Consider the following 24,423-nt stretch of genomic DNA (forward strand, 5'->3'; position numbering starts at 1 on the left):
ACGTCTATTTTTTTTTCAGAAAAGTTTTTTTTTTTTTAATTTTTGTCAGATGTGAAATTTTTATATAGCGATGAAGGCGGTGGCTGATTAGTCTCGGTAGCGGCTCGCCGCGCCGTTTGGAGCCCCGCGGCTGATTACGTCATCATTCCTTTCGGATCCTTTCACAGTTTCTTCCGCTGCCCGCGTCCACGCGGCCGCGCACGCCACGGCAGGGCACGGCACGGCACGGCACGGCACGGCACGCCACGCCAGGCGACGCCACGGCGCGTGCCTCGATGGGGAATGACGCCGATTGGCCAGCGGCGTTGGCCAATCATCGAACTCGATCTCGAGATCTCGAGATCCGCAGAGAGGCATATGGCCGTGTCAACCGCAGATAATGAGGGAAAGGAGAAAAGGGCCTCGGGGCCACCGGGCCGCATTTCGCGCTTGCATTCGCTTGCATTTGCTCGCACTCGCCCGGATTTGAGTCGCGGCGCCGCCGTCACCCTCAAGACCCTGTCCCCCTGACCCGCCACGGCCCTGTCACTCTTGTTGATGTTGTTGTTGTTGTTAAATTGCAGCAATTTGGTCGTTTTTTCCCCTCTCGTGCCGAAGACGACTGGGAATCATGAGCCGCACTCATGCCAGTTGTTTGCGCAATGCAGCCCGTTATCTGTATCGCCCTGGACGGCCCGGCGCACAGTGGGCCAGAAGACCGGTGGAGGGGGACAAAACTCTAGACGCGTTTTGAGCTCCAGAGTCGCTAAATGGGACTCGAACCGAACGAGTGACCCCACCAATGGATTCCTCGTTCGTAGAGCGATCCATTGGTGGGGGTCACACGTTCGGTTCGAGTCCCATTTAGCGACTCTGGAGCTAAAAACGCGTCTACGGTTTTGGCCGCCTCCACCGGTCTTCTGGCCCACTGTGCGGCCTGCAGGCCGAGGCGCAGACCGCCCTAACTAGGTTTACGATCGCCGCCTTGCCGCCTTGCACGTTACGTATCGATGATGACAAACGGACAAGATCGCGGGCTATTGCAAGGCGCAGCCAAGGCGCAGCGACAGATTAGCGGCAAGGAGGTCGCAGGGCGTCGCAGGGCGTCGCAGGCCCGAGGGACCCCGGCCTCCACCGTCCCGCCGCCTCGTCGTGAAGACGGTGACAGCGAGAAGAACTATGGCTCAAGTTCTTATTAATTTATTTATTTTTTATTTTTATTTTATATCACAAGTTTTGGGAATGGTGCTTCCCCTGGCGGACGGGTTGCCCTCCAGTTTGTACAAGGCCTCCCCGCGAGGCCGCGTGGCCGGGCGGTGCTCTTCGAGGCTCCGCTGGGACTCTGAAGGATTCTGGTGGGTCCTCTAGGGCCCTCCAGACTCCTCCAGCCAGGCCAGGCGCACAGTCGTTGGGTCCGCGGGGAGGGGATGGCGGTGAAGGTGATGACGATGGTGATGAGGGCGCCGGCGCTGCAGTCTAGTAGTGGCCATGGCCGTACGCGAGCACGGGCGCGTGGACGATCTTGGGGGTCTCGGGGTGGATGGCGTGGCCGCTGATGGAGACGACGGCGTTGAAGCCGTTGTGGTGGTCGGCGGTGTAGTGCACGGTGCGCTTGGTGCCGTCGGGCTGGATCAGGGAGTACTCGCCCTTCACCACGTCGCCGTCGCGCTCCTCAGCCTGGTCCTTGACGTCGCCGGTGTGCGCGTCATGGACGCCGTACTTGAAGGCGTACTTTGGGTGGGCCTGCAACAGCGGAGGCAAGCCGGTGGTTAGTCTAGCTCAGCGCGGCCGCCGCCGTGGCGGCAGGCAACCCTTTTGGCGTGACGGCGCCTCGCCACTCACGATGGGCTCGTGGTGCACGGCGACCGGGGCGTGGGACAGCAGCAGGCCGCCGTGGCCGTACTGGGCGGCGGCAGCAGCCACCAGGGACAGCACCACCAGGACCTGCAACACCACCACTGCGGTCAGGAAACTGCTTCAGTCGTCTTGGGTTTGTGTTTGGGTTTGTCTCGGTACTTGTTCGATAGGTGCACGAATGCGGCCCATCAGCTGATTTCTGGATGATAAACAAGATCCGTTAATCCCGGCCGACGGTGACCCCAGGACTTCACATGGATCACCGGGCGCTGTGCCGCGCGTGTTGCGTGCTGTGCGTGGTTGTCGATGCGGCGTAGTTGGTCCAGAAGACCGCTGCAGGCGGTCAAAAGTCCGGACGCGTTTTGAGCTCCAGAGTCTCTAAATGGGACTCTAACCGAACGTGTGACCCCACCAATGGATTGCTCTCCGAACGAGGAATCCATTGGTTGGGTCACACACTCGGTTTGAGTCCTGTTTAGCGACTCTGGAGCTCAAAACGCGTCTAGTGTGTTGGCCGCCGGCGCCGATCTCCTGGCAAATCCACTGTGTGCGGCGCTGCTTGACATGAACCGCCGCTCCCGGTTTCGAGGGAACGTTGCGTGGAAGGCGAATCGGTCACGCTCCAACCCCGCAGCCTTGCGCCTTATCGAGCTCGTGTTTGGAGAACGCCAAGCCAGCCCTCTGGCTGGACGACGGATTGCCCAACGCGTGAGACGGGCTGCCTACCGGCAGGAGCCCCGCCAAAGGACGGGAACGGGCCGCTTATCTGCGACGCGGTTGACAAATAGAGGCAGTCGCCGAAATGCAGTCAGGCCTCGCGCTGCACTTGGGTATCCTTTTCCGTGTCGCCGAGCGAATGCGGTGTGATGCAAGTTGGGGGCGCGGCGGGGCGGTGTACGGGTCCTCTCATTAGAACGAGGAACACACCTGACAGTGTACTAACTGCAAGTAGCCGCACAGTAGTGGCCGTGTCGTGACTCATGCACGCAACGAGTCGGCGTGCTCGTTTCGAAAAGTGGCTCTGTCTCTCTCGCACCCCTCCGGCGCGGCCCGTGAGTGCGAGAGAGAGGGTAGACACGGCCTGGCACTGTTCGGAGGGAGGCCGCAGTTGAGCAACCCGTGCGGCGCTGCCGTCGCTGCTGACGCTCTTATCGGGATCAGACGCGATTCGTCCTGCAGGACACCCTCGGCACACAGTGGGCCAGAAGCCGGTGGAGGCGGCCAAAACTCTAGACGCGTTTTGAGCTCCAGAGTCGCTAAATGGGACTCGAACCGGACGTGTGACCCAACCAATCGATTGCTCTTCGAACGAGGAATCCATTGGTGGGGTCACACGTTCGGTTCGAGTCCCATTTAGCGACTTTGGAGCTCAAAACGCGCCTAGAGTTTTGGCCGCCTCCACCGGTCTTCTGGCCCACTGTGCGGCAGCCACCCGCAGGCCCGCAGGCCCGCACGCCCGCACGCAGCGCGCTTGGGCCGGTGTCATGGTTCTTGGTCGCTTCCTGGTCATAAAATTTGTCCCAAGCGTACTTTCTCATGACAATTTGTACTTTTCAGTAGATGATACCTTTACTACTTCAAAACATACCTAGAACAATACAAGACACTTTTTTAAAAAAAAAAGAAAAAGAAAAATTGGCTGACTGTTGCAGTAGTTGAAAAAGCAGCTTCCAAGCCTCCTTTGATACTTATTGACTCCAAAATTACAATTAAAATTTTCTTTTCAAAAAATAACCAGTTGAATGGCCAGTACTTTTTCGGGGAGCGTGCGTAGGGGTGGGACGGGAACTTTCAGAGCGAACTGTCCACCCGGTTAAAATGTCCTTCGGTGTGCCATTGGAACGTACCTGAACGGGGGACATTGTTGTTTCTGTTGGGATGGTGGTTGGTTGGACGGTGGCTGTGGACTGCACTGGATCCCTCGCCCCACCCGCCTCTTATACTGACTGTATCGGGTGGTGCCTTGCCTCCCTCTACCGGCCGGCCCACCCTGCTCAGCCCCCTGCCCCCGCCACGCAGGTGTACCCCTACGCAGGCCCCGCCCCACCACACCCCACCCCGCCCCGCCCCACACCGCCACGCCCCAGATCGGCCCGGCCCAGTTCACCAACCTGTACGGTCATGGACCAGTTCCATTGCCTGAGTCAAGGGTTCGTGTCTGCGTGAGACCGGGGCTTGCCCTGCCGGGGCGGGCGGTGCCACGGCTGCGGCGTCCGCGAGTCGACTGCCCGATTCGAAAGGCGGAGGCCACCGAGGCCGAGTGACGGGTTCGACCCTCAAGAGGGACGCGCGCTCTTTTCTGTTTTCGGTTTTCGCGCAGGTCGTTGTGGGTGGCGGCACGGCGGGGCAGCTGCCGGCGGCGGCATGCCGCTGCAGCGGTGGCTGGCGCGCGGCCAGGCTGCACTGCTGCACTGGGCTGCACCACTGCACTGCCAGACGGGACTCTCGCTTCCTCGTTCCAGCCGCGCCGTTCTCTGTTTCGGGAGGCAACGTGCGCTACGCGCCTGCCAACGACCAAACCACTTGTTGTTGTTTTTGGTACGGCGGCTGTCGTCGCTCTTGTTGTTCTTTGTGTGATGTGTCACAGTGTGTCGCGGCACCTCCTCGAGGACGAGGGTGATGATTTACATCGAAACGGCCGCGGCAAAAAAATCCCCCCTCCCGTCGTGGCGTCGAGGCGGTGTCCCTTTCGGAGTGCAGCACTTGCGCGATCTAGATATGCTGCGGCACTGCATAATGACCGCAATTCAAAGTGGGCCGGACGACGGGCGGCAAAGCCCCTGTCTTTACTCGATTTCCCTTTCGGACCCTTTCACACGAAATAAAACGGGCGTGTTATGAAAAATGTAACATTTTTTTATTGTAAAAAAAACAACATTTGTACAAATTAGCCATGTAAGCCATCAAGTGACTTGACGAGCACCGTGTTCGTTAGTCGTCCACGCGACACAGTTGTGCGATGTCGGGTAGTCGCCCCTCCCGACCGCCGCGGCGATGCCTCTCTTCCGAGGCAGCGATTTCTCATACTCGCTTCCCGCGTCGCCGGCGCCGCGTCCTCGGCCCTCGGAACCACTCCACTCGGAACGCGCCGCTGAGTTTCTCATCCCGGCGCGGCGCCGCAGTCTGTGGGGCCGGCCGGCCGGCCGCGAGTCCTTCCAGGACGGGCGGCGGGGCGGGGCCGGCCTGCTAGTGTAGGTACGGCCCCGGGGCGGGGCCGTGCGCGTACACTAGAGGGGCGGGCGCCGGCGCGGGGGCGTATATGACCTGAGAGGGAGAAGGCGTCAGACGGCGTTGCTAAAACACTTTGAGGTACTGCACTGCTCGACGCTCACCTTGGGGGCCTCGGGGTGCACGGCGTGGCCCGTGTTGGTGACGACGGCGTTGAAGCCGTTGTGGTCGTCGGCGGTGTAGTGCACGGTCCTGGTGGTGCCGTCGGGCTGCACCAGGGAGTACTCGCCCTTGACCACGTCGCCGTCGCGGTGCTCCGTCTGGCTCTTCACGTCGCCGGTGTGCGCGTCGTGGACGCCGTACTTGAACTCGTACTTGGGGTGCGCCTGGAGGAGAGAGGTTGCGAAGTTAGGTATAACTGCACCACCAACCGAAAAAAAACATGAACAGAAAAGTACAATGCACTCTAAAAATAAATAAAAGCGAGACACTAATCCAGGCGCGAAATTTTATAGTGCGTTAACGAGCCGGTTGCAATTCATAATTCATCACAGCTACACTGCCACGGCTTGGACACTGCAGCGGGCCAGCGGGCAGCCCCTGCGCGTGTTCTAGTCTTATTAATAATTATGGTGCTCCAGTCCACGTACTGGTTGGCAATGGGCCGGGCGGCAAGGCTGGCCTGGGCCGGCCTGCTGGGCTGCCCGTCACGCCACTGCCTTCTTCAAGTAATTTGGAGTTCACTGCAGAGCAATGCGAGCGCTGCAGCGCAAAGCCGATCGCAAAGTCGCTCCAGCAGAGTCAGAGTCGAACCGAGCGCGCGGCGCGGCGCGGCAAGGCGGCACCAAGGTTGGTACCCCCTGCGAGGCATGGCGTGGCGCGGTGCGCCGTTCTTTGACTTGCAAATGCACGCGATCTGAACCGGTCATTCCGACCACGACACAGAGAGCCCCGACAACGGCGTTCGACTAGCCTTAATGGCAGAAAATCGCAGCGGTCTTTCTTCTTGCAGATTTTGAAGGTTTCGGATCTGGCTGGTTCCCAGCCTCCCAGTGCAGGGAAACGGCGGAGGCGCCTTGGCAGCCGCCACACAGTGCATTGGCCAGAAGACCGGTGGAGGTGGTCCAATCCCGGACGCATTTTGAGCTCCAGAGTCGGGGGGATCCGAACCGAGCGTGTGACCCCACCAATGGATTGCTCTCCGAACGAAGAATCCATGGGTGGGGGTCCACACTTTCGGTTTGTGTCCCATTAAGCGACTCTGGAGCTCAAAACGCATCTGGACCTGGCCACCTGCGCCGGTCTTCTGGCCCATGCGACGGTTTGGTTGGCGTCCCCCAGCGTCGCACTCACCACGGGCTCCGGGGCGTGTGCGTAGGCCACGGGCGCGGGGGCGTAGGCCACGGGCGCGGGGGCGTAGTGGATGGGGGCTGCGGGGGCGTAGGCCACGGGGCCGTAGTGGCCGAGGTCCCCGGGGCGCGCCGCGCACCTCGCCACGCACAGCGCCGCCAAGAGCACCGTCTGCAACAAGGAGGCCGCCGAGGCCGCGTTCAAGGAGGGGAGACAAGGACTGCGGCCCTGCGGCCCTGCGGCCTGCTCGGGCCTGCTTGACACTGAAACAAAAGAAGTTCAAAACGATCGCGGGGAGGCGATGCAAAGGGTCTCGTTGTGCTGCGCGTGACAAGGCCTGCGACCGCCTGCGACAGTGCTGCCCTCTGGAGTGCGTGGCGCGGAGCGCGGCGCGCGCGGAGTGGGGGCGAGTTGCATCACCGGTAACAAGCACTGCGCGCCCGTGCACTACACTGCCGAGAGACGCGTTTTGCCGTTTCGCGCGATTCTTCAAAACCGTGAAGTAACGCACAGTGTGAAGGTGTATAGACGAACGGGCGGGCGGACGGGCGGCCGGGTGGGTAGGCGGGCCGCTCGGCCGGTCGGTCTGTGTTGAGGCAGGTCAGATCATTACAGGGAGGGGCACGGCGATGACGCGACGTGAGGTAGGCCAAGATCAATGGCGGATACGCGGCGCCGCGGAGACCTGTTCGGGCGGACGCGGCGCTGGACGCGTTTAGCGCGCGGCAGCCCCAGGCAGCCCCAGGGGACTCGAACTCGACACGTCGTGGTGCCTGCACTGCCAATGGGTTGGCGGGTCGGCCTTCGCACGAGGAGCCCAGTGGTGCTGCCGCGGCTGGGCGAAAGGCAGTTGGGGTAGGGCTCCGATCGGTCCACCTGGTACCCGGCCATCTGCGAAGACTTGAATACTCGCCACTCGGACTTACTGCCGCGACGGCGGCCATCGCCCAAAAAGCAGTCGAAGGGCCGTCGGGAACAGAGCTTGAGCCGCGTTGATGCGAAGGAGGCAAACCCAGCAGACTGATGCCTAGAGGAGTCGTTTCGTCGCTCTGTCTCTCTCACACCTTTTCGGGACGTCCTCTGTGTGCAAGAGAGACAGAGCGCCGAAGCAGACTCTCGGAATCAGTCAGTGGGAGTCGCCCCATCACCTCGACGAAGCCTTGTTGCCTGGGAGCCAGGAGCCTGGAGTGAAGCTTTACTGATGAGAGGCCCGCTTGTCAGCCAAGCCGTATGTAGTTTTTGCGGAGACAGACTGATTTTGGAGAGACCGGGCTGCGATTATGAATGATGAGCTACCCGTCGTCAAAGAAACATGTCACCATCGATACTCCATGTCGCTCCATGCGCAGAGTTCCGAATTAAAGTCACTTGGTCGCGGAGCCTCTCCGGGGTTCGTTAACGGCAACCACCCCGAATAAAAATGGCATACCGCAATGCTCAGGCTCAGTGTGCTCAGGCAGGTGGACAAATGTGAATAAGAGCTGTCCTTTTTTTCCGGAGTTGTAAAGAGAAAGTCCCGAATCCTGGAGAAAACCCCGCGGCAGGACATGCTCAGCCTCTTTGTCATGGGCGCCTGGTACTCACCCTAGAGAGCGCCATGGTGGTGTGAGGGCGACTAGAGTGCTCCAAGGACTGTAGAGCTGCGCAGCCCTGCGCCGCTTTTATACGAGCGGGGAGGGAGGGAGGGAGGGCGGCGCATCGGTGTGACAGTGTCCCTACCCTGCCGCCCTGCCGCCCTGTACCCCGTCCCTTCGCCGCAGTGCAGCCAACCTGCGGCGTGTAACGGCCGAACGGGCAGCCAGTGCTGCACACACAGTAAGGGCTCTGACTTTTGCCGGGTTACCCGGTTACCCACCCGCCCGGGTTGGACCGGGTCCACGGGCAGAACCGGGTACCCGGGTATGCGGATTTTCGCATTTTCGACACTGTGAAAGGAAAATTTTGGGAGCTCTCTCAGTGAACTTGATTGGAAAAATAAATGCCTCTGTGACCTCCGGAAAAAAAAATTAAATCTTTCGCGTTTTATATTTGTATGAGTTTTTGGCAGGTATGGCACAAGGTTGAAAAAAAAACGAAGGCACCGGAAATGCCTCGGAGGGCACTTTTCCGGATTTTCTAATTTATTAATGAATTTCCAGGAGTGGATGGCATGCTCCGTTTTGGTCTGTGTTGGCTGGCCTGCCTGCACCAGTTGGGCGACGCCAAGTGCTGGGCAATGAAAACAAAACCGCGCCCCGCCCGTGGCTTGCGAGTGCTCTGCAACCCAGACAGTGAGGGCACCCCTCTCTCCCACGGCGTCACTGCCCGGCCGGCATCCGATTTCTTCTTCCTGCAGCGCCTGCACCAGCAATGACACTGTGTGACAATAACATTGTGTGCGCGCGAGTACGTTCCACGACGCCGGCCTATGTTTGTTCGATGATCTTCTTCACTGTTAAAAAAAATTACTGAAAATTCATAATTTTTTGTAAGAAGTCGATTTACTTACATTCAGTCTGAATTTTCATACCAAAACTTTCATACTTCGCGGTCTGAAAGTTTCAGACGACGTTAGTCTGAATTTTCAGATCAACATGTTGTATGAAAAATGATACCAGTCGGTCTATTTTATCAGACTAAGTTGTACGAAGACATTGAAGACATTGCCACTCTGTAGAGTAGAACACAAATCAGCGAACTTTTGCCATCGGTTTATCGTAGACGCTCAGCGGATCGTCTCGGCTCAAAAATTAGGAACTCGGTAGTAGACTCCTACTTGCAAAGGTGGTGAAGAGGCTAGAGGTGACTGCTGAATTGCGAGCGAGAGCGGCCTTAGCCCAACCACGCGCCGACCCGTGGCCATGCGCGAGAGTGAAATTGTATTCTTTGTTATTTAGCTTATACTGCACTTATTAACCTGAATCTTGCTTTGGTGCGCTCATGCCCTTTCAGACAATCACTTGGAATAAGTTTGTAACAAAATATTCGCAATTTCGCCTTCAAGTGGCAATTTTAGCTCCAAAAGATCGTCCATGCGACACTAGCGCCACCTAGCGGATAGAGCAATAAGTGTCCATTTCGGAGCTCTGAAACATTCTCTATGCTTTTACGACACTAAACGTAAATATTATTTGAAATACAACAGTAGTATTGATAAAAGTTCTGAGAAAATCGAAAAATGTACAAGGGGACGGAGTTTTTTCACTCGTTTTCCGATTTCACAAGTATGAATTTAGTTTTCGGACGACAATGTACAAAACTTGATAACCATCGCTCTAAATATTCAGACTCGCTAGTCTAAATTCAAATTTCAGACAACAGGTCAAACTTTTCAGACAGTTGGTCTTAATATTCGTACCATTTTATGAATTTACGATTCAGACCACCAAGTAAGACGAAATCAGTCTGAATTTTCATATTTTTTTTAACAGTGTTTCTTACTTTTCTTGCTTCTTCTTTGAGGACCGCACTCGAGCCAAGGTGCTGTGGGCCAGAAGACCGGTGGAGGACGCGAAAAACTGAGGAGGCGTTATGAGCTCCAGAGTCGCTAAATGGGGACTCGAACCGAGCACGTGACCCCACCAATGGATTCCTCGTCCAGAGAGCAATCCATTGATGGGGTCACACGTTCGGTTCGAGTCCCATTAAGCGACTCTGGAGCTCAAAACGCGTCCGGGATTTTGACCGCCTCCACCGGTCTTCTGGCCCACTGTGCTTCGGCCCTCGACCCCACCTGTCATTCTTCCATTTCACGCGCATCCCGCAGAGCTTCCTGGTGTAGTGGCACGCTGGCACTTCCCTGCTGCCCTACAAGCCGCGCCAAATGAACAGCATCTGCATTTGGCGGCAGGTCAGGCCGGGTCAGGCTGGGATCGCGTCCAGTGGAGTGGCTGAGCGGTTCAGGTGGTCTCCCATCGTCCATTCCCATCTATATTAAAAAAAATATATATACTTTTTTCAGCCCGTTTAACAGTGCTCTCTCGTGCGCTCTAGAGGGGGGGGGGGCACGGGTTATCGGTGTACGAAGCTGCGAGGCTGCGGGCGAGTTGGCGTGATAGTTTTCAAGCGCTCTGCGTTGCACCCCGACGGCCACAACGTGTCCCTACAACACACTTTGCGCCGTGCCCCGCCCCGCCCCGCCCCGCGGCCCGGTGTAGTGACGCCCACAATTTGACCCACATCCGCGAGTCCGCGAGGCGCGGCGGCGCGTTCGCCCTGCCGGCCGCCACTCGGCATTGCGCGCCGAAGGGCCGAAGTGGCGCTTCAATCTTCGATTCCCAACGAAAATCGGGCCGATCTTTTGGCGCGCTCGCCGAACCGAGCGACGAGTCGGCGATCGCAAGTCACTTCGGCTAATTCTCGGCATAAACCGCGACCGGGCCGCGAGCGGCGACGGCTGCTTGCAGGCGGCCGCCACCACCGGCAGCGCTCTCGTCGCTCTGTCTCACTCGCACTCACGGGGCGGCCCCTAAGGGTGCGAGAGAGACAGAGCGACGCCGGGCGGCTCTTTGTCGGCCGGTCGGCGGGGCAGCCAATTACGTGGCGTTTGGCTGCGCCAGGCCAGGGCCCCGCATTGCGGCGGGCGGCGCTGGCACGCTGCAGTGGAGTCCCATTCCGAACAGTGTCGCGTCGCTCTGTCTCCCTCCCACCCCTGCGGGACGCCCCGTGAGTGCGAGAGAGGCAGCAGCACTGGAACGAGCCTGAACTGGCGGCTGCGCTCTCGTGCGAATATTATCCCACCGCCGGGGTGGCCGGGCCCGGGGCCCGGCCCGGAACGCGGTGGCTGCCAGAACGGCCAGCGGCTGGCAGCCCCATGCGGGGTAATCGTTTTCGGCCAGAGGAAGAGGGGGAGGGGGAGGGGCCCGATAAGTGCACTTCGGCCTGGAGTTCGCGGTCCCCGAGCGAGACTGCGCGCGGACATTTCGGAGTGTCCTCCCCGCGCCGTGCGCGCCGCCGTGCCGTGCCCGCCGCGCCGCTCGGAATAGCGAAGTGTGTCTCTGAGGCCCCTCCTCACCCTGCCCGCCCTGCCCTGCACCGCTCGGCCCAGCCCGGCTACTCAGACACTACCTAGCCTAGATTTCGCAATGCTCCTCCGTCCATGCGCCGACACACGTACGATCGTACACTTCTCTCAGTCCGTCCGCTACACTCGGACTTTTAGTTCATTCAGTTCTCTGTTTCGGTCGAGCTGAAGAGTCGCTAACGGAGACTCGAATCGAACGTGTTACCCCACCAATGAATTGCTCTCCGAACGAGGAATCCATTGGTGGGGTCACCCTATTGGTTCGAGCACTGTTTAGCGACTCTGCGGCTCAAAACGCACATCAAGTTTCGGCCGCCTCCAACGGCCTTCTGCCCCCCTGTGCGGTCGCCTCCGAGGTCGCCGTCGCTTCTGTTGCCCCCCGCCGTGGAGGGTCTGCGGCCGCCGCCGTGCAGCGAGTATCCCACCCAGAGGACGCCAAGGCTGCCATGCACCACGAAGGGCCCGGTTGACGACGATGTCCATCTCGTTGGTGTTGGCACTACTGCCGCCAGCGCCGCGCCGCCGCGCCAATGACTCATCTCACCGGCAGAGCTGCCAACTGCCGCATTTCTGGGCCGCCAGTCGTCGGCACAGCCACTGCACGCGGCCACTGCACTGCCACTGCGCTGCCAGCCAGCGTCGGCAGAGCTGCCAACGGGCCGACGACGGCGTCGCGTGTCGCAGAAACAGGGGATGGCTGGCGGTGCCGTGTGCAGTGTACATGTCGCGGCGGGGCTGTCGTGGCGGCACCGCAACGTGCCTCCATGCCGTGCCTCCACGCCGAGCTGGCCGAGCCGGCCGAGCCGCCGGAGCCGCCGAGTGCACGGCCAATGTTGCCAACTAAAATTCCTTTCTAACAATCCGAGGCCCGTGTTACACTAGCGCGCCTCTGCGAGAGCTTGGCGCTGCCGTCAATGGGCTGGGGCGGGAAGCCCCCGGGTACAGTCATCGCCAACACCGAGAAATGTTTCATTTCAGCGGGAAACGCAGAGGACGACGGGCTGTGCGACGAGTACAGTCCCCGCTGAGATCACAGCCCGACAGCGCGCAGCAGACAGTGTGCCAGGCCCGACGGACTGCACCACTGTACCGGTAGCTGGACCGAGTCGGCCGAGCTGGAGCGGCCCGTGTAGGCCAGCACCCACTGCCTCACAGCCCTACAGAACTAAATGGCAACGCTCGCACTGTGCCAAGTGCACCCGGCGCGCGCGTGAGCGTGTGTGTGTGTGTTTGTGTGTGCGCGCTCGCCCCTCCCCGGGGCCTGCTACACAGCCGGCAGCGTACTACGACCAGCCCTCCATGCCACTTTCGCCACCTTCACGCCCCCCTTCCCCCCGGGGCCGCACAGCTGTTCCAGGAGCCAGACTCCGAACAGAGCCCCGTCGCTCTGTCTCTGTCGCACTCCTCCAGGACGCGGCATGGCACCGAGAGAGACAGAGCGACTGTTTGGAAGTTTGGAGGCGGCCAGCTGGAGCCGCCGCGCGCCGCGCCACGGCGTGAGAATGGCTCGAACGGAGGCCTCGTTATTGTGGGTTTTCGGTTTACTGGAGGCAGACAGACTGGGAACCCGAGTTCCGAAGCGCTTCAGTTACTGCAACGGCCAATGTCAATAGCAGGCTGGATGCGCTGCGCTCGCAACCGCCGAAAGGCCGGATTGGCGAATAACGCAGCGGGAACCAGATCGGTGGAATAAAACCGGACGCTCCTTGTGTCTCTCTGACAGTGCGGCTGCAGACCTGCGGGGTTCACGCCTTGCCCGTGACTCCGTGACGTGGGGGCTCGGCAGGTAAATCTATACCAGGACGGCTTGCGTAGGACGTGTGCGAGTGCAGGAAGGAGTGTGACAGAATGACCCGGCCGCGAGTAGGACGACACTGGACACCGCGACCGCAGTGCGGTGCAGCGCGGCCAGCCCTTGCCACGACTTACTCGCGAGACTCTCCAACGAAACGAGGTTCTCGAACGGAACTCACCGCGCGCCCGAATCCGCCATACAAGCCTGTGCGAACCGACGTCGAGACCGCGAGGCCGTGCTGCGTGGAGCAGCGCGGAGAAGGACTCTGGCAGCGCCCGGCCGGTCGGCAGCCCATTCGACGTGCACGCTGGGTTGGCGGGCTGGCGGCGGCCGGGGGGTCCTTCTTGGCGGCGGTGGTGTGGCGGAGGCGGCAGCCGCTCCGAGATGATTAACACCGCCTCTGGCGAGTACAGCAGCCATGACACCGCCCGCGCCGTAAAACCATCACGCGTACACTCTACTCCGGGTGGACGCCCACGCAGCGTCCTGCCAAGTCCTGCAGGGCCGCGGTCTTGCGACACGCAGAGTCGCGGAGAGTGTGCCTACAGTGTGCCCTGTCGCACCGCGCACCGCACCCCGGCCGGCCTGCAGCCAGCAGCACGCCAGGCAACGCCACCAACGCCGTCTACGGGGTAAAGGACCTCCGCTGCGACGGTCGCCGAGCGCCTGTCGAGCGCCAGGTAGGCAACCGCCGTGCAGCCGTGCGCTCGGGTTGCCTACCCGAAGTTGGTCAGGCGCTCGGAGCGCCTGTCGGGCCCGGGGTAGGCAACCGCAATGCAGCCGTGTCCTCGGGTTGCCTACCCGAAGTTGGTCAGGCGCTCGGGATTCGCAGTGGGCCGTGTCGAAACCCGAAACTCGAGCGCATCGTTACGTAAAAAGCAAGCTGCCGGTGCATTTCCGGGCGTGGCGGCGCGAAGGCGGGAACCAGGGCGCGCTCTGGACGCCGCCGCGCGTTGAAGTCCCCGCGCTCAAGTCATGGGCGATGCCCTTCTTTGTCACCACCGCGCACAGCACCGCCCCGCCACGCCCCGCCCCGCCCCGCCACGCCCCGCCACGCCCCGCCCCGCCCCGCCACGCTCCGCGCGTGAGGCCAGCCGGTCCTGCCGGACTGACCCGCTGGCTGGCGGTGCATACATATGTGCGCGGTGCAGCGCCGAAGGAGGCCTGCGGGGTGATCAGGCCGGCTACCCTTCACCGGGCGTGCCGAGCCGCGCCGTGCCGCGCCGTGCCGGGCGCCGTTCCGTGCCAAACGGACAGCGGCGCCGCGCCCCTGCAATCGCCGCCACGCCTGGCAGCCACGCCTCTTGTCTCCGCCAGTCAGTCGTCGCGGTCAATGCAAGGCGAGGCGAGCCCCCGGCAGACTCATTCCGAGAGTCGCCATCTGTCTCTCTCGCACCTAGACGGGACGCCGCGTGAGTGCGAGAGAGCCAGGGCGACGAAAACGACTCTCGGAGTGAGTCTGCGGCAGCGCGGCCGAGCGCGGCGCCCACCGCTTCCCATCCACCGCCGGCCGGTCTGCCTGCCCGCCTTCCCTCGACTTATCCTTGCCCCCCCCTCCCCTACCCCCTCCCCTACCCCCACACGCACTTCTCTCCAGCCGCAACGCGCATTCCAGCAATATTTATCTGGAGCGCGGCTGCGTGGCCGTGGACGCGGTGGTTGCTGGGTCCTTGAGTGCCCTGGCCATGCCCGGCCGTGCCTGGCCACCTCGTCAGCTGATCGCCGGCGCAGCACCGCGCGCGGACTCGTACCACTCGTACCGAGTCTAATAATTTAAAAGGAAAAAAAGTTTTTTTTTTTTTTGTTTTGACAAACCTACTACTTTGCCGTCTCTCCGTGCCAACGACCATCTTACGAGCGACACCGACCGTTGTCGTTATCCACTGCTGACACTTTTTTTATGAACCATTCCTCCAGATTTGGCACCAGCGAATGCTGACTGTTTTTTGTGAGGTCGATCCGGCTGGCTCGGCTCGGCTCGTTGCCGCCCCCTCGGTGCATGCGCTGCGCAGTGCTATGCGCCTGCAGGGCTCCGCCGGGCTCTGCTTTAATGCGTGCTGCACGGTTAGGCGGTTTGGCGGGAGCGGCCGCCTGCATCCGAAGGGTCGTTCGGTCTCTCTGTCTTCGTCGCACTCGTGGGTCGCCCCGCGGGAGGTGCGAGAGAGACAACCGAAACCGCAGCGAGGCGTGCCGAAGGTGAAGTGTACGGCCGTCGTGTCCTGCGGGACCAGTTTCAATAGTTATCTTGGACCAATTATCGGTTGAATGTCAATCAATATGTTCAATCGATCAAATTACTCGTTGTTGCTGGGTGAACTTATTTTATTTTTTGCTGCCGCGTAGTGCGTAGTGACGCGCGCGCACACACACACACACACACATATCCACAGAGAGAGAGAGAGAGAGAGAGAGAGAGAGAGAGAGAGAGAGAGAGAGAGAGAGAGACTCTCTCTCTCTCTCTCTCTCACACACACACACACACACACGAACAGTCGCGCGAGCAATATCGACCCACTCTGATTCTCTCTCGACCCCCTGCGGACCGCCCATGAGAGCGAGAGAGACGGAGCGACGAAAGCACTGTAAACGGTCCAGAATCAGCCCGTTGTGGATGCATATGGAACAAGCCGAACGCATGTCGAAAAAACCAAAACGCCGCCGTAAATACGCAGTGTTATAAAGCAGCGACGGAAATTGAGACTTGGACTAAGGGAGGAAAAGAACGCTGCAGTCGAACGCCGCAGACCGACGGCAGAAATAGTTATGGGCCCCATGGCCGTGTGGCGCCGTGTGGCCGTGTGGCCGTGCAGGGCAACGGCTTAACTGCCGACTCCACGAGCTGCAGAATGCTCCAGAGCACTTCAGTCAACAGCCTTATCGTCCACGGACAAAAGCTTTGCACTCTCAACATTCAATCGCAAAAGCAATAGAAATTGTAAAAAAAAAAAGGAGTAAAGGCCGCGCCTGGAGGGAGTCGACCCACCGTTTGCCGGGCCGAGGGGCAATCATCTTGACCGCTCGGCTACGGATCCGCCGCAAGGGTGAGGGTCACGCCACCGCGCGACCTCAGAGGGACCCATTGACGTCACGCTGCACTTTCCTATGGGCGATCATCATCGTGTCGGGCATGACATTGGCCAGATTGACATTCTCTCTCTCTCTCTCTCTCTCTCTCTCTCTGGCAAAATGGTAATCGTAACGTAATTACCGCGGACAAGTGGCCACGCGGCCACGCAACGCGTCCGTTTCCCCCGCTGCATTTAGACATGCATAACCTGTCCAGCGCGTCAAGGCCGCCGCAGCGCCGCCTGGAGAAATTGACGGAATCTCTTCTCCAAGTCGAGGAAAAACAATAAACAACAATGAGCGCGCGCATAGTGCACTGGTAGAAAAAGGGTACGGGAAAAGTGCGGAACATGCCTGGTCCCTCACGGCAAGTACCAACACCGGCCACTTCGCTCGTGTCTATACGTTAATGTATACACAAAAACAAAATTTTAAACAAAATTTTGTTTCATACAAAATTTTAATTCATTAACGTTCGTTGAATGATATTTTTTTAGTGTACTGGAGCTGTGTTATTACTGCAGCCCGTTGCTGCTCCGCCTCGGCCAAGGGCGTCGAGGGCACCGAGGTTCATACCGAAGGGTAATACCCGGGCCGGCCAGGGCCAGGGCCAGGCCCAGGGCCGTCTCGGGGCGTTGGCATTGCGTTTTGAAGCCTCCGAGGCCCGAGGTCCGAGCGAGGCGAGGCACGCCATTGGCTCTTTGGCGGGGCGTTGCACAGTGGGCCAGAAGACCGGTGGAGGCGGCCAAAACTCTAGACGCGTTTTGAGCTCCAAAGTCGCTGAATGGGCCTCGAGCCGAACGTGTGACCCCACCAATGGATTCCTCGTTCGGAGAGCAATCCATTGGTGGGGTCACACGTTCGGTTCGAGGCCCATTTAGCGACTCTGGAGCTCAAAACGCGTCTAGAGTTTTGGCCGCCTCCACCGGTCTTCGGGCCCACTGTGCGTTGGGCGTAGGGCCGTTACATAAGGATGCCCCTTTCACCCTCGCCGCGTCCCTCGCCGCGGCAAAGAGGCGGCAAGCCCAAGGCCGCGTCAAGGTCACGTCAAGGCCACGCCGACGACGCGGCGCAAGGCCTCGTCATGCAGGGCGTGACGGCCGCCCTTGGCAGTGGCCGAGGCGGTTGCCGAGGCGGTGGCGGCCAAAGGTCACGCACGACGTCCTCCACGAGGAGCAGGCCGATTCAGAAGAGTCCCTCTGTCGCATTCATGGGGCCGTCCCTCCGGGTGCGAGGGAGACAGAGCGACGAAAACGACGCCGGAATCAGTCAACAGTGCGTCGCGCGTCACGCCTTCCGCATCCGCGCGCGAAAGGAGACGAACCGGGGCGCGGCCGCGTCGGCTCGGTGCTCTCTGTCTCTCCCACACTGCCCTGCGGGGCGCCCCACGAGTGCGAGAGAGACAGAGGGCGAGTCATCCCGCAGGACCAGTTCGGGGTCCAGGACTTGGTCCAGGACGGCGGCTCATTAGGCAGCCGGTTGCACGCATTGTGAGAGAGGCGGCCGTCGGTGACGATGACGGTCTCGATGACGACACGGCGCGACGCGCTAACGGGCCGCGCTGTGGACGTCCTGCCGTCTTCGGCGGCTTTCCGTCGCCGTCGTCGTCGCCGAGGCGCATCCAGGGGCGTCCAGGAGGCAGCGTGTCAAAGTGCCACTTTTTGGCTACTCACAAGGGGGAAGTGTAGCTTTAGGCCGGCCTTTCAGTCAGCTGATCTAACTACCCAGGAGCCACTTTGGGGGAGGGTGCGCATTTTCGTCGTCGTTGTTGTTTTTGTTCTTTTTTGTTGTTGTTTTCAAAAAAATTAACGGGCATGCGCCGCCAACGCGGAACGCTAGCGACTACAGAGCGCGCGATACGATAGGGTTCCCACGCGGCGCGAATTCAGCCACCCTACAGCGGCCCGGCCGTGCCCGGCGAGGCGATCCGATTCTTGGCAGCGATTCCTGGCCGCTGGCCGGCACGGAGGGGCACGCGGGGCACGCGGGGCGGGGGGCGACGAGGTTGGCGGCCGTGCAGAGGGGTGACCGGCACACTGATTCCGAGAGTCGTTTTCGCCGCTCTGTGTCCCTCGCACCTACACGGGACGCCCCGCGAGTGCGAGAGGGACAGCGCGACGAGAACGACTCTCGGAATGCGTGTGCGGCGCGGCCGGCCGCCACCTCTGCAGGCTCTGCAGCCGCTCGCTGCAGCGCTGCAGCCTGCAGGCGATTCGGCGGCCGTGCTACTCCCCGCCTTTGTTGGCGCTGCCGCGCTGCCGTTGTTGCTGCGCGGTGGGGGCCGTCGGGGCGGGGCTGCGGGGCTGCGGGGCTGCGCCGTGCCACAGCAGGTGCCGCTGCCGCCACCGCCGCCGCCGCCGCTTCTTCTGCCTGTATATAAAAGCTTTGGGGCTGGGCTGGACATTCAGTCGACAAGCAAGAGCCGAACAGTGGAGTAGTAGTGTGAAGGTGCACCCGACAAGACACAAGATGGCATTCAAGGTGAGAGGCCAGCCCTCGCTGCGGCCCCCCCTGGCCCCCCCTGGCGGCCCCGGCGTCGTCACCCTCGCTGGAAGTGCCCGCAGTGCAGCCTGGATTGTGAAGTGACAGTGTGCCAGTGCTCAACGCTTCAAGACTCGGACGTTCCATCAAGATTCAGCATTGAACCAAAACATGGCCTGTCGTTTCTAGTCATTGCATTTTTTCGCTCAAAATTTGATGTTTAAGAGAACGAACGTGTTTCGTTTGCCTTTCTGTAAATGACGGTTCATTCCGCTCCCCTGCTGCCATCGGCGGGGCTCGACTCGAGAGCCTTGACTCGGTCCTGCACCGTCGCGCCATGAAGTGCAGTGCCTTGCAGTGCAGTGCCTTGCAGTGCAGTGCCTCGCAGTGCAGTGCCTTGCAGTGCAGTGCCTCGCAGTGCCTCGCAGTGGCACGTGCTCGGGTGATTCAGCCGTGCGGTTCATGGCACGGCCGTGAGTGCGTTCCGAAATCGTAACCCGCTGATTATTCGGTCTCGCTCCGGCCTCGCTTCGCCCCGCCGTTCGGAGCGCGTGGTGCGGTGCGTGGTGCGGTGCGTGGTGCGGTGCGTGGTGCGTCGCCTCGTGCGGGGCGCAGGCCCCTCCAAGCCCCCCGAGCCGCAGCCGGCGCCGCGGAGCCCCGTTCGGAATGCTGCAGCTGGACTCGCGGTGGTGGTAGTGAACTCGAAACCGACCGCCGACACTGCCCCATTGAGCTCCCTTGGCCGGCGGCTGGCCCGGGGGGGGGGGGGACAGGGGGGGGGGGGGAGGCTGCCTCCCTAATGGGGCAAAGTGCGACGTGGTGCTTCGCCTCCCCCTGGATCCGCGCGTGGACTAAGAAACCCCTTTCCGCTTTGCAGGTTGTTATGATCCTGGCGGCGGTGGCCGTGGCGTCGGCCAGCCCCATCCCCGGCATCGTGGACTACGGCCACGCCGGACTCGCCTACGGAGGCGCTGTCTCCGTCGCACACGCCCCCGCCTACGCCGTGGCCCACGCCCCCGTCGCGCACGTCGTCGCCGAGCCCGTTGTGAGTACGCCGAGTGGTCACCACACTGCCAGACTGCCAAAAAGGAGGGAGTGCCTGACTGTAACGCTGTGCTTCCGTCCCGCAGGCCCACCCCGCCTACGCCTTCAAGTACGGCGTCCACGACGCGCACACCGGCGACGTCAAGAGCCAGTCCGAGCACCGCGACGGCGACGTGGTCAAGGGCGAGTACTCCCTGGTGCAGCCCGACGGCACCACCAGGACCGTGCACTACACCGCCGACGACCACAACGGCTTCAACGCCGTCGTCACCAACTCCGGCCACGCCGTGCACCCCCAGATCGTCCAGAAGGTCGTCGCCGCCCCCGTCGTCCACGCCGCACCCGCCCTAGTCTCCTACGGTGTCGGTCATGGTCTCGGTCATGGTCTCAGCCATTATTAAGCTAGGATTATTACCTCAATCAACCAAGAAGAACCTCTTGCCTCAATGTACCTGGAATCGCATCCGTCACCTCATCTGTAAAATAAACTGACTTGCCATACGAAACCAATTCCGCTCGAGCTCTTTTTTTGCCGTTTTGCCCCCCTGCCCCCGACAACGGCACAGCCCGCCTGGGTGCATTCGCCCGTCGTCCACGGATGATCCAACGAAGCGGCTCCTCAATAAAACGGCCTCGACGAAAAATATGAAAAAAATGTTACGTCTTTAAGATGGTCTTCCTGTGATATAACCACCCCATCTCCGCTTGATCGTCAGCCGCCGAATCAACATGAACCGAACGTGTGACCCCACCTATGAATCGCTCTCCGATTGGTGGAGTCACACGCTCGGTTCGAAAACTCTGTCTAGCGACTCTGGAGCTCGAAACGCGTTTAGAGTTTCGGCCGCCGGCGCCGGTCTTCTGGCAAAGCCACTGCACGCGGCCTCCCACGACAGAGACGCACTGCTCCGCTGCTCCGCCTCCTCGACGTGATTTGCTCCTCCGGCCGCCTTGAACTTTCCATAATGAGAAAAGACTCGGTACGGCGGCGGCGGCCGGCGGCAGCGCAGATCAACTTGTGCCCATACTGCTGCCCGAGGCGGCGCCGTGCGGCGGCCCGCCGCGAGGCTAGTCCAGGCCGCGGCCCGCCGCGAGGCTACATGATGCGACGCTGAGGAATTCCAGAGAGAAATGGCGCGTGGGACAACTTATTTATCACATTACCCGGAGCGGCCGCGCGCGGCGCTGGCGGTGCGGCCGTGAGGCGGATAACCTCCGAATCGCTTACTCCTCGACGCCGAGGCCCGAGCTCGCCGCGTTGCCGCGCCGCCGCCGCGGCCGTGCACCGCGAGGCGGCGAGGGCTGGCGAGGGCATGGCGATCATGGCGGTGGCGCAACGCCGCCGTTCGAAGAGCCGTAATCCCCTCATCGTTACAACGACGCGACTAACGCGGTCCATTTCTGACGATCATCAATTTTCTTGTGTGCCGCGCGCGGCTGGCTCGTCTCCAGAAACCTGTCATTTCATTTTTTTATCTTTCTGTCTTTCTCTCTCTTTCTCCGCGGCCCTTGCGGACCGCACCTAGGCCGCGGTGCGCGCAGATTTATGAATCTTGCCTCACCCCTCATGACAGCCATTATCCACAGCGTTGTAACACGCACACACGCACACAATCACCTGACGCCGCCTCACCCCCGCAGGGTGGGCCAGAAGACCCCTGCGCCGACGGCCAAAACTCTGGACGCGTTTTGAGCTCCAGAGTCGCTAACAGTTCTCAAACCAAGCGTGTGACCCCAGAAATGGATTCCTCGTCCGGAGAGCTATTCATTGATGGGGTCACACGTTGGGGTCGAGTCCCATTTAGCGACTCGAAGGCTCAAAAGGCGTCTAAAGTTTTGGCCGCCTCCACCGGTCCCCTGGGCCACTGTGCCACGTCGCGCTGTGTGAGAGAAATTCAAGGGGGAGGAAATAAAGCGAAAATGGTCGGGGCGATGGCACAGTTTATTGCGAGGGCTTTGTTGGAGAGGACGAGGAGGGGCTGGACTAGAGGGCGGCTCGGCCCGGGGCGCTCAGTACGACGGCGCGTGGTAGGTGGGCGCCGTGTGGTACAGCGGGGCGGGCGCCTGGTACGCGGGCGGCGAGTACGCCGGCGCGGAGTACTTGGCGGGCTCGGGGTAGGCGTGGCCGCTGACGGTCACCACGGCGTTGAAGCCGTTGTACTCGTCGGCGGTGTAGTGCACGGTGCGCTTGGTGCCGTCGGGCTGCAGCAGCGAGTACTCGCCCTTGACCACGTCGCCGTCGCGGTGCTCGTACTGGTCCTTGACGTCACCGGTGTGCGCGTCGTGGACGCCGTACTTGAAGTCGTACTTGGGGTGGTCCTGCGGCGAGGCGAGAGAAAATCGATTTTGATGCCGGAAATTAAAAATTGGATGTAACGACCATTGCACTTACGTAGGGCTCCGGCTTGGAGTAGGACGGCGCGTGCGAGTAGGTCGGCGCTGGGGCGTACGCGGGGGCGGGGGAGTAGGAGGGGGCCGGGGAGTATGAGGGAGCAGGGGAGTATGAGGGGGCCGGGGAGTAGGAAGGAGCAGGGGAGTACGCCGGCGCTCGCGAGTAGGAAGGCGGGTGCGACGAGGTGTACGACGTCGTCTGCGAATAGGATGGAGCGTGCGAATAGGATGGAGCGTGCGAATAGGATGGAGCGTGCGAGTAGGACGACGAGGTCGGCTTGCTGATGGAGGCGTAGGACTGCGCTGGGCCGTGGCCGTACTCCACGGGGTAGGCCGTGACGACGCCTAGCACCGCCAACACACACAAAGCCTGCGCAAAAAACGGAAGAAACAAGTGGCTTCAGTGGAGTTGGCACCCCTGGAGGATAGGCTGTCCGCGGCACGGCGCCGCATCGCCTGAGGCACTGCCTGCACTGCCCGAGGCACGCGCTCCGCCACGGCCACTTTTTCCTTCCATTTCCTTTTTGCTTCCATTTATAGCTAATCAGCTGCCAGCTTATGGACGGCACGGCCAAGTTTGGCGCGAACGCTCTAGGCCAGCCTGCGGAGCCTGCCAGCGCGTCTGGGTCGCGACGCGACGCGGCCGCGGCGCAGTGCAACAGACAGAGAAAGCAGCCCGACGAAGAGCGACGCGCCGCGACGGCCAACTGAAACGGAAAGTGAGGGGGGAGGGGGAGCCCAGGGGGAGCCGATCTGGAGTCGCAGCGGGAAAAGCTACTCGCGTCACGCCGCCGCGCCGCGCAGCGCGAAGCAGCGCGCAAGCCGCGGCCATCCTCCGTGTCTTCTCACGCCCACACAGTGGGCCAGAGGACCGGCGTAGGCGGCCAAAACTCTACACGCGATTTGAGCTGCAGAGTCGCTAAATGTGACTCGAACCGAACGAGTGACCCCACCAATGGATTCCTCGTTCGGGTCACACGTTCGGTTCGAGTCCAGTTTAGCGACTCTGGAGCTGAAAAGGCGTGTAGAGTTTTGGCCGCCTGCACCGGTCTTCTGGCCCACTGTGGACCGCACCGGTTATGCCGACTGTTCGAACGGGTACCCGCACTGCAATTCACGCCATGGCAGTGCGCTGCCCGTGCGAATAATGCATGCACCAACTGCATTGCCGATCGGCCTAGGCTCCGCGCAGCCCCGCGGCCCCGGACCAAATTAGGCCACTTAGGGGACCGGCCGGTGACACATAAAAGTTTACGAGCATCGGGCCGAGCGCCGTGGAGCGGGCACGCGGATTAGAATGCACTCGCGATGGTATCGAGATATCGAATCGAGGTATCGAATCGACGCGGGAACTTCGTGCCAGTGTACTGGTCACACATACGCTTCACCCTGCGGTTTGGTCCAGAGGAGATTTTCACTGTCACTGGTGGGACACACTGTTCACACTTGGTCCACAACGCGGCCGCGGCTCAGAGAGCCAAACAAGTCACTGCACACGAGGCTCACACACACACACACACACACACACACACACACACACACGCATTTCGGACACCGTCTTCGCCCTCCGCCTACCTGAACGAGCGCCATGGTTTTTCGCGAAAAGTCCGCAGCACGCGATTTTCCCCTTTCCTCTCTCCGCACTCACTGAAGCCCCCGCAGCGAGAAGTTCGTCTTATATAGATGTCTCTGGCGTCCATTTCTCCTGGACGAGTTGCCCCCGGGCGTGGACGGCGTGGACGACCCACCCCCGCCCCTTCGAACCTCTCGGAGAGCAGCGGCCGCCGCTCTGATTGGCCGCTGACCGACCTTGCACCTCGCACTCGCCAAACTTGAGCAAACTTATTCGAGTGCGGTGAACTGCGGCCAGTGCAGCGGCGGACCGCGCGGACTTGCGCGCGGGCACGCAGCAGCAAACTGATTCGCCTAGTCCTGTCTCTCTCGCACCTGCACGGGATGGACCATGAGTGTGAGAGAGACAGAGCGGTAAGTATGGTGGGTCCCCTGCGTTCGGGGCTCGCAAGGCGACGACGCCTGAGAATCACGCAAAGCCGATTGCGAGTCAAAACAGGCGTGGCAAACGAGGATCTGCTGTGTTCGTTATGAATGAACGTCGCCTAGCAACATAATCTCGCGTCGTGCGACTTGTAGAAGTTCGCCGCGTTTGAAAAGACATTTTATCGCGCCTGTCCATTAGTCCGAATGTGTGGCGACTCCCAAGGATGCGCCCGGTCGGTGCGTGATGACATTTGGTGGAGCTCGCAATCAAAGTTCAGCCTGAGCTCATATG

The 24,423-nt window shown here is 60.9% G+C and overlaps 3 protein-coding genes across 3 annotated transcripts; 1 reads left to right on the forward strand and 2 right to left on the reverse strand.

Moving 5' to 3' along the window:
• Positions 1-1,163: 1,163 nt before the first annotated feature.
• LOC117643837 (cuticle protein 19.8-like) lies at positions 1,164-7,953 on the reverse strand. Its single transcript, XM_034382955.1, has 7 exons — positions 7,939-7,953; positions 6,358-6,525; positions 5,169-5,390; positions 5,036-5,100; positions 3,684-3,756; positions 1,822-1,923; positions 1,164-1,722 (listed from the first exon to the last, which is right to left on the reverse strand). The coding sequence occupies exons 1-7, from the start codon at positions 7,951-7,953 to the stop codon at positions 1,456-1,458; spliced, it is 912 nt and encodes a 303-aa protein (XP_034238846.1). The 3' UTR covers positions 1,164-1,455.
• Positions 7,954-18,629: 10,676 nt separating this feature from the next.
• LOC117644494 (cuticle protein 8-like) lies at positions 18,630-20,252 on the forward strand. Its single transcript, XM_034384014.1, has 3 exons — positions 18,630-18,698; positions 19,576-19,743; positions 19,829-20,252. Exons 1-3 carry the CDS (start codon positions 18,687-18,689, stop codon positions 20,141-20,143), a joined length of 495 nt encoding a protein of 164 aa, XP_034239905.1. The 5' UTR covers positions 18,630-18,686; the 3' UTR covers positions 20,144-20,252.
• Positions 20,253-21,665: 1,413 nt separating this feature from the next.
• Positions 21,666-23,769, reverse strand: LOC117644433 (cuticle protein 7-like). Its single transcript, XM_034383925.1, has 3 exons — positions 23,709-23,769; positions 22,135-22,503; positions 21,666-22,061 (listed from the first exon to the last, which is right to left on the reverse strand). Exons 1-3 carry the CDS (start codon positions 23,721-23,723, stop codon positions 21,753-21,755), a joined length of 693 nt encoding a protein of 230 aa, XP_034239816.1. The 5' UTR covers positions 23,724-23,769; the 3' UTR covers positions 21,666-21,752.
• Positions 23,770-24,423: the final 654 nt, after the last annotated feature.

The sequence above is a fragment of the Thrips palmi genome, unplaced genomic scaffold, assembly GCF_012932325.1.
Source record: "Thrips palmi isolate BJ-2018 unplaced genomic scaffold, TpBJ-2018v1 HiC_scaffold_1, whole genome shotgun sequence".
Taxonomy (NCBI): Eukaryota; Metazoa; Arthropoda; class Insecta; order Thysanoptera; family Thripidae; genus Thrips; species Thrips palmi.